Genomic DNA, 12,500 nt, shown 5'->3' with positions numbered 1-12,500 from the left:
ATCAACGTGATGTTCTGTGTAAACAGATAGAAACAAACAAATTACATTAGTCATTTTTTCATTGTAACAATTTGAGTACTAGGACCTGGTCTTTTGACAAGCATTCCTGATACACGTAGTTACAACTCTTTCGTTTGAATTAGCAAGGAAAGAAAGGTTCTCCCCTGGTGCTGTTGTTAGGTTGTCAAAATAATATACACACAAACAGACCAAGTTCACATCTTGCTCTTCACTAACAACTAGATCTGTCAACCCTGCCACACAAAAAAGCCAACTAGTTGCTGCCTTTCTGTTCTGTCCTTGTACTGGATGTTTTGTGTTGGTATTTTGATTAGAATAATGCATACAGAGATTGGAATTACTGCACGGTGCAAATGACAAGTTCTTAAAGCTGACCATGTGAATTTTTTGCATGAGCATTTTACTTTGCATTGCCAAAGGCTGACCATTCCAACCAAATAACAAATCAATAACCTTTGAACTCTGGAGTGAAATGTCCCAGTCCAATGTAATCCAACCAATCTACACAATCTTCTTCTGTCCACACTTCTAATGCAAGATTATGAAACCTTTTGTCATCTCTTGGCTAAATAAATATTCACAAAACAATAATTAAGTATAAAAGACTTATATTCATAACTTGTGACGTTCTCATATTGCAATTTGACCAGAATCTGAATACCTGTTGAACCAATTGCTGGCTTCTATGCTGGAGTGACAAGTAAGGGCAAAAGCAAAAGAAGGTAGTTTTCACAGAAGCCATTTTTGCCAGGAAAGAGTCTTGATAAACTATCATCATTGCAGGGATATCTATTAGAGAGCAATTTGAAGTGCTATCACACTCTAACAGCAGCCTCTGTTAAAACCTAAGTGCTCCACAGCCAAGGTTTTAAGGGTTGTCCATGTACCCTTTCTCGTTACTTATTATCACTCTTAGCACTACAATGTTCTCCAAATTTAATTGTTAGCGAACAGCATGATCAGGCATAATGTCAAATTTCACAGCGTCTAATTTCACAGACCTCAAGCAGAATATGCCCCCAGACCCCATATAGGCCACTTGCACTAAGAGGACATGTGACATCGTTTTTATGAAAATGAAAGCTACATGATTTTGCCTTCGAAACACTGTTAGTGTGTCATCTCTTAAACAAAATAATAGTGATTTGGTTTTTCAAACCCACACCATTTGCTTAAAATGAGAAAGTCCATAGCTGATCACGTGACCAAAACTTGATTTTTTAAAATTATGAATTACAGCTTTCTGACACAAATTTTGCACTTGAACTTCAAGGAAAATGTTGAAAAGATGATGTGGTAACGTTTATGGCACATCTGAACTCAACTATCAAACATTTAACAAGATATAAGCAAAAAGTAGTTTTGGCCGCCATGTTGGAGGGCAAGAGTATGCCCTCCAACATGGCGGCCAAGACAAATCATGTTACTTTGTTGAAAAATCAAAGTACCATAAAATATTTCCCTTAAATGCGTTTCCTCTCAAATTTCGCATGTAAGATAATTTTTATGTGTTCTGTCAATTTTTGGCAACCTCAAGATTACAACTCACTGTTTAAGGGAAGCATTGGTCACGTGACCTCTTAGTGCAAGTGGCCTATTATAAAGGAAAGTCTTGTTGTTGTTTATTGAATGTACCAATCCATCCACTAATTAACTAGACAGATATACTACTGCTGTTAATTGGTTAAAATTTGATGAGTTTTGGCAAAAAGGCCAAAGCAACCAAAAGGTAGCATTTTTATAACTATAGTTTTGCACAGTCCTATTTACTACTATTGGCATCTCACTAATTTAACATTAAAACCCTTTTATTAGGGGGGATGGCTATAATTACATCAGTAGGTACTGGTACGGTTATTTGCAAATAATTTGCACAAAAAATCATAACACTCACATTAAAAGGTTTGTTTCCCTAAAATAATGGAATCACCTGTTGCTCCAGGAGGGATGAAGGTACAACAGGGGATGTTGCATTAAATTCATATCCATTCTCCATTGTGTGCACTTCTTCTAAATTGTCTGTTTCTACCTCAACAGAGCTAATGAGAAAAAAAAGATTTTAGTTCTAGTTTCTCTGCTACCATGAACAAGTGATTGCTTGAATGTAATAGCCACGCAAAAACCTGAAGTCAAAAGAGCCAGTCAAGGGGGAGGGGGGTGAGAGGAAGGAGTGAGAAACCACCTGCAATCAACTCCACAATATTTGTTATACTACTGTTTGCCAGCAGACGGGGGAAAATATGGTTCCTGATAAAGTGTAAAAAAAAAAAATCCGCCTGTCAGTCAAATGCTCCCTTTTGTAAAACTGAAAAAGACAAAATAGAGTGGAAAGAGCTGACGATGTTTTCAAAAATTCTGCAAACTTCCTTGCAAGAGCTTGGCCAGGATCTTCTGGTGTTCTTGTGTTGTTTGTCTGTTTGACATATCTAGTCATCCAGGGGTGGGGGCTGGGGCTGGATACTGTGGGTGCGGAGGTGACTGGTCAGGCCAATCCACACCCAGTTTTGCCAGTGTGGGCAGGCGATAGTAGCAGCAGTTGGGCCTGTCTGCATCCCTCAGCTGCAGCAGTTCTGTTCTTTTCATAGGTTTTGGCGCAGCTGATCGCCATTTGCCCCTGTCCCGGGCTGTCTGTTCCCATGTATCGGGTTTAGGCAGAAGGCGTTAAATGACTCTTTCAGAGTGTCCTTGAAGCGTTTCCTCTGTCCTCCTTGGGAGCAATTGCCTTCCTGTACTTCACAGAACAGCAGTTTCTTAGGGAGCCGGTTGTCTGGCATGCGAACTACATTACCTGCCCAGCAAAGCTGTGACTGCATCAGGATGGTGCAGATGCTAGGCAGGACAGCACAGGAGATGACCTTAATGTCTGGTATTTTGTCTTGCTACATGTACTTTATGCCTTGGAGTTTCCTGAGGAACGTTGTGTGGAAAAGGTTCAGCTTTGTTAGGGTTAGGGTTAGGGTAACCTAACCCTATGGTAGGTAGGTACATGTAGGTAAAACTTTACCCGGTATGTATACACGGTATTTTTATTCAGCTATAAAATCTTGTTACAAAAGGAATTAACCCTAACCCTAACCCTAAGCCCTCTGGTCTTTTTTGCACTTATTGTAATACTGAAGTTGTCACAGGCTGCAGAGAACTTGTCAATGCTGTTCTGCATGTCAATTTCTGAGGTGGCATTGAGGGCACAGTCATCGGCAAACAAGTCGTTGATGGTGTCTGTCTTCACCTTGGTTTTTGCCTCCTGAGGTTGAACAGCAAGCCATCAGAACAATATCTGATGCCAACTCCCACGTGTATATCTCTAAAGTCATCCATGAGAATGGCGGGGAACATGATGCTGAACAGGGTGGGAGCCAGTACACACCCCTGCCTCACCCCATTTGAGAAAGTGAATGACTGAGATGTCTCCGTTGTCCTGGACTCTGGCTTCCATGCCATCCATCATGAAGTTGTTGAATGATGGCAATGAACTTCCTGGGGCATCCATATTTCGCCATGATTCTTCCGGCAGAAGGTTAGGTTCTTAAAGAAGAGCAGTAAGACGTTGTAAAGCAGCTAATAAATAGAGGCGATATTTTGGCGGTCCTTCCAATGGGATTTAGCAAAAGCTTCAAACTTTAGCCTTTTCTAAAAATAAAGGAGAAGATGACTGGCAAAATGTGTTCTGTATTAGTGATCAAACCTTTGAGCAGTATCATCAATGAACAGATTAAAGAGGATAAAGGATTAGGGCTCACAAAAACCTCGTTGATGGCTTCCAGGATAGAAGATGTATCCATTGGGGTTAGGGTTAGCTAGTTTTCAAATCGATAGGATGTGCTGGACAAGGAATTTCTCAAGGTGCAGAAAGGACATTCCAATAACTTCCACAAACGATTGTCAGCTATCTTTGTTGACAAACCGCACACAGTAGAAACATGGACAGGGAAACACTTAGTCTAATAATAAGTTGAAATCTCAGTTCGATCATGTAAATTTTTCCCTAGCAAAGTAATTGTATTCCTGCCAACATTTACATTATTGGTTGGCAGTTGACATCTAGAGTTACATTCAAACTTACACTCATCACACATGATTGGAAATGGGAGGTTTCGAAAATCTTGTGGGGCTAATTACAGGTGCAGGGACAGCACTGTGGTGAGTGCAATCGCCTCCCACCAATGCGGCCGGAGTTTGTTGGTTCTCTACTCTGCTCTGAGAGGTTTTTCTCCAGGTACTCCGCTTTTCCCCTCTCCTCAAAACAAATATGATTTGATACATATTCATTTGATTTGATTTCATTTGTGCATGACCCCACAAGCTATTCAGCTTTACACATATCAGGTGAAAATAAAGTTCTATTATTATTATTATTATTATTATTATTATTATTATTATTATTATTATTATTATTATTATTATTATTATTATTATTATTATTCTCACTTCACCTCACCCCCTCCCCCTTCGCAGCTCTTTTGACTTATTTTCACTCAAAAGTCAACCCTGGTAGAAAGAAGATTCTAAAATTCACCAGGCTATGCTATTTGAAGCTGTGTGTTCAATCTGGCAACCCTTGTTCAATTTACTGTTGCATGGCGTTGGATATCCAACTCAATCATCTTGTATTACAAATAAGGTCAAACAGATTATGCTGAGAGACAGGGAACAGCCATGCAGTTCAAGAAGGCAAAGACTCATGTGTAAGCTGCACCTTTTTGCTTAAGTTTTGGGCCAGAAATCGCAAGTGCAGCTTATACACGAAACCATTGCTTTCAGAGGGAGTAAACTGGCTTGTAGGGGTCACAAATTGAACTGAAAACCTTCCGTAACTAAAGATTAAACATATTGAAACCTGTTGTTGATCACTGCTTTCGGTAGAAGTGGTGGCTCCTAAAGGAGCCGTTTATTTGCATCTTTAGGTTCTAAACCCGAATCTTGCTCGCCAGTAGTTCTTTCAAGCGTTTCATTTGCACTTTGTTTAATGAGCAGTTTACTGGTAACTCTAATTGGCATGGAATCTCCATTCCTCCACACTACTGCTTACAATGTTGTCTAAGACCGATCACCTCAACACTGATTTCTCCACTACCTATGAAAAAATACCATGCTATTTGCGAGAACTCGCAAGGCAAATGGCCGACCGTTTCATTGCTCTTCACTACTTTCATGGGGTGTTTGTCCATGGGGTTGTTAGACTCCCGTTTAGCAACAAGTTTTTCTCAGAGTGATGGCTTCCACACGTCTTGATAAACCGGCTGGTATTTTTTACAGGTCACAGGTCATTGTTTTACTAATACAGAAAGTGTCCTAAACATGCATAAAAGCTAACCTTAGACCTAAACAAAAGCTTTTAGGCTTAAGGTTAGCATTTTTTAATGTTTATGATACTTACTATATTGGTAAAACAATGACCTGTGACCTGTGACCTGTGGCTTGCAAAAAATACCAGCCGCCTGATAAACGCGATATCCACGCACAGCTGATGCAAAAGTAAACGTTTCCATGTACAGACTTCCCTCGTTAAATGACTGCGTGGTTACCAAGCAAACGTTTTGCATCGTTTTCCTGTGCCTTTTTCATGCAAATTCTATGGTTTTCATTTCAACTGTGGGCTTCAGCAATGAAGACAACTGTTGTCAGTCACAGGGAATAGGGAAAAATTGATTTAAAAAAAGCTTTTAAAAGGCACATGTATTTTCAAAGTTGATTAATTATTGTTAACATCTGCGAACAAACAACCAACTTATTTTACAAGATTGCTTTTTTGGAGTTCTTATTTTTTCCAAATTCATGCTTGAAAGTTGGGGTTGCGGCTTATACACGAGTCTTTAAGGTAAGTTAAAACATGGCTTCACTTCAAAAATGAGAATCCTATCATAATAACATATTTTTTACAGAGCTTTCATGCCTTTTTTTAATGCATATGAACTAGGACTAGAAATGATCTTTCTGGGCTAGACAATTTGTATAAAAATCAGAAAGACTCCTAGAAGTCAATGACTACCGGTATACAGTATATAATTTAATGAATAATGCAGACTGCAAACAATCATCTTGACAATATAAACGGGTGTTGGAAGCAAGATATTATTAATTCAGATGATTGTTTGCTTGATATTGTTAAGTCAAATGTTTATGGAAATAGGTCTGCTGACCGTCTCAATTACAGGGACCAATAAGAAGCCTTCAAAATCTGCACAAGCAAGCATTGAAAAAATCACACAACTTCAGAATGAAACAAAAATACCTTGCAAACATTGGAGGTGGCTGAAGCAACATCTCATCTGTCTCTTCTATATTTGACTCTGACATCTCATTATCATCTTGTAGACTGGACTGATTGGTCAATCCATCATCATGGTCATCCACGTTCAGCTCAGGGTCCTCAATTCCTTTCAAATGTCAGAAAAAAATGAACTTAAAAAACACTTAATTAAAGCACTGTGTGTCCAGGAAGCTCTTCCTATAGAAACCTTTTCACAAAAGTACTAAGAGAATCATTCAGCTGACTATAAAATTTTATGTTTGATTTTAAGTTATTTTGGGTTGGGCATTTCTACCAACTTTTCAGCAAAACCAAGCCTCGACACTCAAGCCTCACATATGTACATGTATGCTGAATCACACCTCTCAATCTGACTTTAAGGACCTTCTCCTGTATACTCCAGCTAGTAACAAGCATATATGCTTCATTTGTCTGGGCTGAAATTTTGACTTATCTCAATTTGTGAATTCTTTCCTATTACCACTTCGGGTTTCCTCAAACAAATGGCAGCCATATATCTGAGTGTGTTCTTGTGACCTGAGATTCTACATAGACTTAATAATATAGAGTTGCAGCCTGGATAAGGTTTTAGGGTTAGGGTTAACCTAACCCTAAATTTGCAATTGAATACCCACTTGTTAATTGTGGTTATGTTAATAACGATAATTATTATAATAATAATAATAAAATAATAATAATAATAACAGACATTTACAGATTGCGTGGTGAACAGATGGAAACCATGCAACATCTCTTGTCAGGATGCAAGAAGTTAGTAGCAACAGAGTGTAACGTTTGAAGACATGACAATATGCACTTAAGACTATGGCAGTGGAATGGGGAAAGAAAGAATGATTATTACTGGATTTAACATAAAAACGATGAAAGAAAGAATTGTGGATATGGCTTATCCAGGAGAAGGAAATAAGGTAGTAAAAAGATTTTAAAAGATCCAATATCAACAGCTGTGCTTCCGGTTGTGAGAAAGACAACAAAGTATAAAGTGAGAGTACAGAGTAATACAAGTGATCATAGGATGCTGTGGTGGAGGAATGAGAGAACTAGACCAAAACCTACGAGAACTAAATTAGACGAGAAAACAAACAAATAACAAAAGAGATGCAAAAGACAGTTTTATGGGAAAGCAAAACCATCGCTAGAAAGATAATGGCAGGACTGATTAAATGAAAAGTGATGTTTTCATTTTTAGCTAACAAACTTTGTTAGCTAAGTTCTTTTCGCAACCTCAGTGAAAATGGAATTGATAACTTAAAGATTCTCAATTAACATCTTAAAATCATAAATAATTAAATTTTGAATTTTATTTCTACAAACCCTAAGCATGAGTAACACAGGAAGAGGAAAGAATAGGGCCAAATTATATGAAACATGTACAGAGATTTGTATATTTATTGGCTAAAGTAGGAAATAATATTAATAAGTGATATACATGAACATGTATACTGTATTTACAAATGAATCAATTTTTAAAAAATAAAGCTTTATTAAGTCTGGGCTATCCCAAATCTTATTTCTAAGACAAAAGATAAAATATGTCACTCTAATGGCTAGATTTATCTTTTTTTTTATTACATAGTGTTGTTTCTTCTTTGTCAATGTCAATGTCATTCATCATTTCTAAGAATGTAGAGCATTTGTTGGTGAAAACACCAAGGGAGCTCACAGAAAGGTTTACAAATTTACACATCTGTAATTACTTCTCATGATAATACTGCTACTACTACTACTAAGTGCATTACTGTGACCTCAATGCACTTAACGTGAATAAAAATAGAATAAATGAGAAACATTTCTAGTCCCTGCTGAGTTATTATAGACAGTCAAATCTGCAAGTTGTCTTTTTTGTGTTTTTCTGTCTTTCCATGGAACCAGAAATGGTGCCGTGTTTTAGTTTCCATTAAACCAGCAAATTTAAGCATGACAATCTTGATTGAATTGATGGAATTCAAGTTTTTAAATCTTGTGAAACAAATCCTTTTTCTTTAATTGTAGAAACATCACATAAAATAAAAAGCAGGTCCACTGTCCATCTCCACAGCTTCAATCAATCAATCAATAAAGCTATTGCAAAGAGGAAATCTAAGTGCACTCTTGTTTAGGGTCTCTATGCGTAGAACTGCCTAGATGAAAAAGGGCTCGCTATTGCAGGCAGTCCAGAGCAAGTTCCTCCATGTCTTTCTAATCGATGTGCAGGTGTTCTAGGTCATTTTTAACGATGTCCATCCACCTGGTACAAATTCTGCCACAAGGTCTCTTCCATCCAGAGGCTGCTGGATCAAATACACCTTATTCCAAAATGGCTGCCATTTCAGTATTATTTTCTTTGGTTGCAAATATTGGCCCTTCTGGTCTCGTTCGAGTTTAAATATTCTTTTGAATTTTACGTTTGAAAGCGAGGTCAAGAGGGCCAATTTCCAAGGAAACGAAAGAATACTAAAATGGTGGCCATTTTGGAATACGGTGTATGGTCTTGGGAGAATCGGAGAATACCTCCAAGCCAGCAGGTGCATCGTTGGGCAGCAAGACAAGCTGCAGGAGGTTGTTGTGTACAGACCTGGAGCATGTCATTAGAAACATGATGGTGCTAGGTGATGTTCTCGATGGCTTGAAGGGATCTGCTGTCGAACCCATCAAGTCATGTGGCCAGGGTCTTGCAGATAGGCCACGATTCAGCACCACACAGAAGGACAGAAAGGACACAAGCATTGTAGACGCGAAGCTTGTTGTGTCGGGAGATTGAGAGGGGGGTGCCAAAGAGGTCTCAGCAGGGTGTTCATAACTCCGGCAGCCAGACCTTCTCTAAGGTCTATCTCAGGTCGTAGGTCTCCAGTGTGGGTGATAATGGAGCCAAGGTACGTAAAGGAGCTGACAAACTCTACCTCATCAGTGCCTACATAGAGGGGGGGAGGGGGATCTGGGCTATCGCCAATGTGCATTGCTTCGTTTTTGGCCAGACAACCTTGAGGCTAAGTTTTGATGCCTCTTGGTGGTAGATATCCCAGCGCCTGGCTGAGCTCCTCGGTGGAGGATGCCAACAAGGTGGTGTCGTCCGCATATTCAAGGTCGGCAAGATGGTACATGGTCATACTTTGGTCATCAGGTGGTCAGGAGCAGCCACACAGCCTTGTCTGACTCCACTGTTGATAGAAAACCAGCCAGAGTCCTTTCCATTCACCCGCACACAGCTCTCAGTGCCACCATATAGTTGCTGTGACAGGCGAACCATTTTGGGTGGTGTGCCAATGGTCTTGAGAATCTGCCACAAGGAAGCATGATCCACGGTATGAAAAGCGGCTTTAAGGTCTATAAATGCGATTTAGAGTTGTCTTTTCTCGTGGAACTTGCATGACTTTTCATCCATCTGGCGGAGGACGAAAATATGATTTGGAGGTGGAGCGACTGGGCATGAAACCTGCCTTTTGGGGACGGCATTTGCTTCTGACAACTACAGTTGTAGCAAGAAATGGTTGAGAAGGATCTTTGTAAAGAGTTCAATAATGGGAAAAAGTCTCATTAACAACTTACTGTCTATATTGTGAAAGTTTCCATCAAACTGCTCTGATTAGCTGTACACAATTTATCCTTAAAATGCAGCAATCACTTAGTATGGCTTCTTAAAGCTAAGGTAAGCTTGCACTGTAGTTTGCATGGATAACTTGCACTAAACACATGAATACAATGCTGGAATAACTTTAATTTAGTAGCTGCATAGTACACAAGATTCAGCTCTGCCTCAATGATATTCAGCTTGACAGTAAACGCCTTAAAGTTATGATCATATTTGTTGTTGTATACTGCTATTATCCTCTTAAGGGGATACTGGTATTTGGTGACAAAAAGTAATCTTAGGAAGACCAACTACAACCTTCACAGTTCAAGTTTCAAGTCAACTACAGTGTTCATGTAGTTGGCGAAAGTGAAATGCTTAATTATATGACAAAGGCAGCACAATCGCAATTTAAAATATCAAGTAAAAATGCTAAATGGAAAAACACCTCACAAGACAAAACGTGTGCCAAAGTTTGTTTTGACTGATATCAATAATTCTTTGACAATATAATTATCTGAAAACTTGATTGACTTATATATTGAAAACTTTATGTTTGGCTTAAGGAGACGAAATTTCCATTTCGGTTGGACTTACTATTAATAATAATTATTATTTGTATCATTATTATTACAAGCATGCATTCCCTACAGGGACAACGTGATTATGTAGAACAAATCAGTCTTTGCACCATTACTAAAAACATTGTGATATGTTGTTCATCATCTCACACATGGGCTTCTCAATAATTTAGGCAAGTGCTACATTGAATTATAGGAATGAACAACAATTAAAGGCCAACTTTGAATGCATGAAAACTGCTATTGAGAATATTAGAGGTAATTGTCAGGACAATGTCTAATTTCTGCGATGACTACAAGAAAATGACAAAAATTTATGTAATACACTCTACCAATCCAAAAAGACATATTGAACAGCATCAACAAACCACCACCCCATTTTATAAGTACAGAATTTTACACACCTTTATCTAGATCTAAATGACTCATTCTTCGATGTAGTAAAACGGAAATGCTATAACCTTGCTTTCCAATTCCCAACAAATTTCTCACACTAATATCTTGCCAATGAGTGCTTTCCACAGAAAAGGGAAAGGAATTCAATGCTTGGCGAACAATACCAAGTGTATAAATTTCATCTTTTGTTCTGACTGTCAAAATGGCAATTAATCATTACAAGTGGCGGTTATACCAAATCACAATTTTTCTAAACCCTAACAATAAAATCTAACAAAATGGCATTATGAAAATTAAAGGCTAAATTGAATCACTGAATTGGCTGGAAGTCCACAATGTCTAATTTATGTACACTTAAAACTTACCACCCACTTCCACTTCTATAATGAAATGAAGAGGCCTTTGTACAACTTCTAATATAAGCATGTTTTCAAGTCTTAAACTTGTGATGCTTAAACTAGTTTCGAATTTGAAACCAGCTATAACAAGTACTTTGTCTCTCTTTGAATGAAAGGATTTTTTGTCATAAAGGGCCCTGAACACATTAAGGAAAAAATTAAAAGATGATGTTTAAAGCTGTGGTTTCACCTTGAGTCAATATTTTAAATCTTAATAACTTTAGTGCTAGGGTTAGAGGAGATTGCAAAAGACCAAAATAAATTCTTTAACATACTAATAAAACTAGACCAATCAATGTTTGCAATCATGATAAAAAAAGTCACAAATTATCCTCGGAAAATTACATTCAAGATTAAACACTTTCTTTTGCCTTCAAATGATTGTGTGACTGCATGCCTCACCTAGCACACAATATTGGACCAATAATTGAACTGAGTCAACATCGGCTTGCTGAACAAAACACCAATACAGATCAATCATTACCTTAAGGGCTAATATAGAAAACTACTGATTGAATAAATAATTGCCCTATGTTGCGTGTAAATTGTTTTGAAATTCACCTTGATCAGATTCCATTCACTTTAGATAACAGCCAATAAATAGAGCCAATGAAAAAGAGTAAAATCTATAGGATGTTCAATACTACTAATAATATTATCAAAATTCGATTTTATTGCTATTTAACCAATAAATATTATTACTCCAGGAAAAAAAGGTAAGATTAGCTTGGGTTAGGGTTAGAAAGTGAATGCACTCAACAGTTTGTACTACGATAGCAAACTCTCTTCCAAGGGTAGATGCAGTGTTACTTATTTTGTCGCATTTACCACCATGACAGCATGGTTTTACATTTACATTTCTAAGCGAACTTAATGGCTCGTTAAATTGCAATTGAATTGTTTTTGTTAGATTGCTGAAGGTCCTTTCAATTTTGTTAGCTACCTTAGCATCCTGAACCAAGATGTCTGAAGCAATGCCAGGTGAGCAGTAAGTCAGCCATTAAATAGCTCATTAGCTTTTGGTTCACTTAACTTGGGATACTACATTGTATACCAACCCAACTTTGAAAGAGTCTTGATAGGTATTGGCTGACATACATGTATACCTGATTGATTTCTCCCATCAATGTTTCAAATGTAATAATGCTATAATGTCAAGGATTTTATCCTTTTTTAAGGTTTGCAATAACCAGTAACAGAACAGTCAATAGAACAGAATCATTTCTACGGTTACCTCTGTTTTACATGTATGCTTTAAATGGCATACCAAAATCCCAGGCAAAAGT

The 12,500-nt window shown here is 37.9% G+C and overlaps 1 protein-coding gene and 1 long non-coding RNA gene across 2 annotated transcripts in view; one reads left to right on the top strand and one right to left on the bottom strand.

Annotated features, from left to right (window-relative positions):
* LOC137977775 (interaptin-like) overlaps positions 1 to 12,500 on the bottom strand; it is a 35,002-nt gene that overhangs the window by 20,226 nt on the left and 2,276 nt on the right. Inside the window, exons 2-5 of the mRNA XM_068825108.1 lie at positions 6,254 to 6,398; positions 1,952 to 2,060; positions 475 to 586; positions 1 to 14 (exon numbers count right to left, since the gene is read on the bottom strand). The exon at positions 1 to 14 is cut by the window's left edge and continues 37 nt beyond it. Coding sequence (XP_068681209.1) covers positions 1 to 14; positions 475 to 586; positions 1,952 to 2,060; positions 6,254 to 6,398 — 380 coding nt within the window. The remainder of the gene's footprint in view (positions 15 to 474; positions 587 to 1,951; positions 2,061 to 6,253; positions 6,399 to 12,500) is intronic.
* The window catches only part of LOC137977776 (uncharacterized), a 915-nt gene continuing 209 nt past the window's right edge, over positions 11,795 to 12,500 (top strand). The window contains exons 1-2 of the long non-coding RNA XR_011117880.1: positions 11,795 to 11,930; positions 12,125 to 12,195. This is a non-coding gene — a long non-coding RNA (uncharacterized lncRNA). The remainder of the gene's footprint in view (positions 11,931 to 12,124; positions 12,196 to 12,500) is intronic.

Source organism: Montipora foliosa, chromosome 11 (assembly GCF_036669935.1).
Source record: "Montipora foliosa isolate CH-2021 chromosome 11, ASM3666993v2, whole genome shotgun sequence".
In the NCBI taxonomy this organism is placed as follows: Eukaryota; Metazoa; Cnidaria; class Anthozoa; order Scleractinia; family Acroporidae; genus Montipora; species Montipora foliosa.
This window is presented reverse-complemented; position numbering and strand designations above follow the sequence as displayed.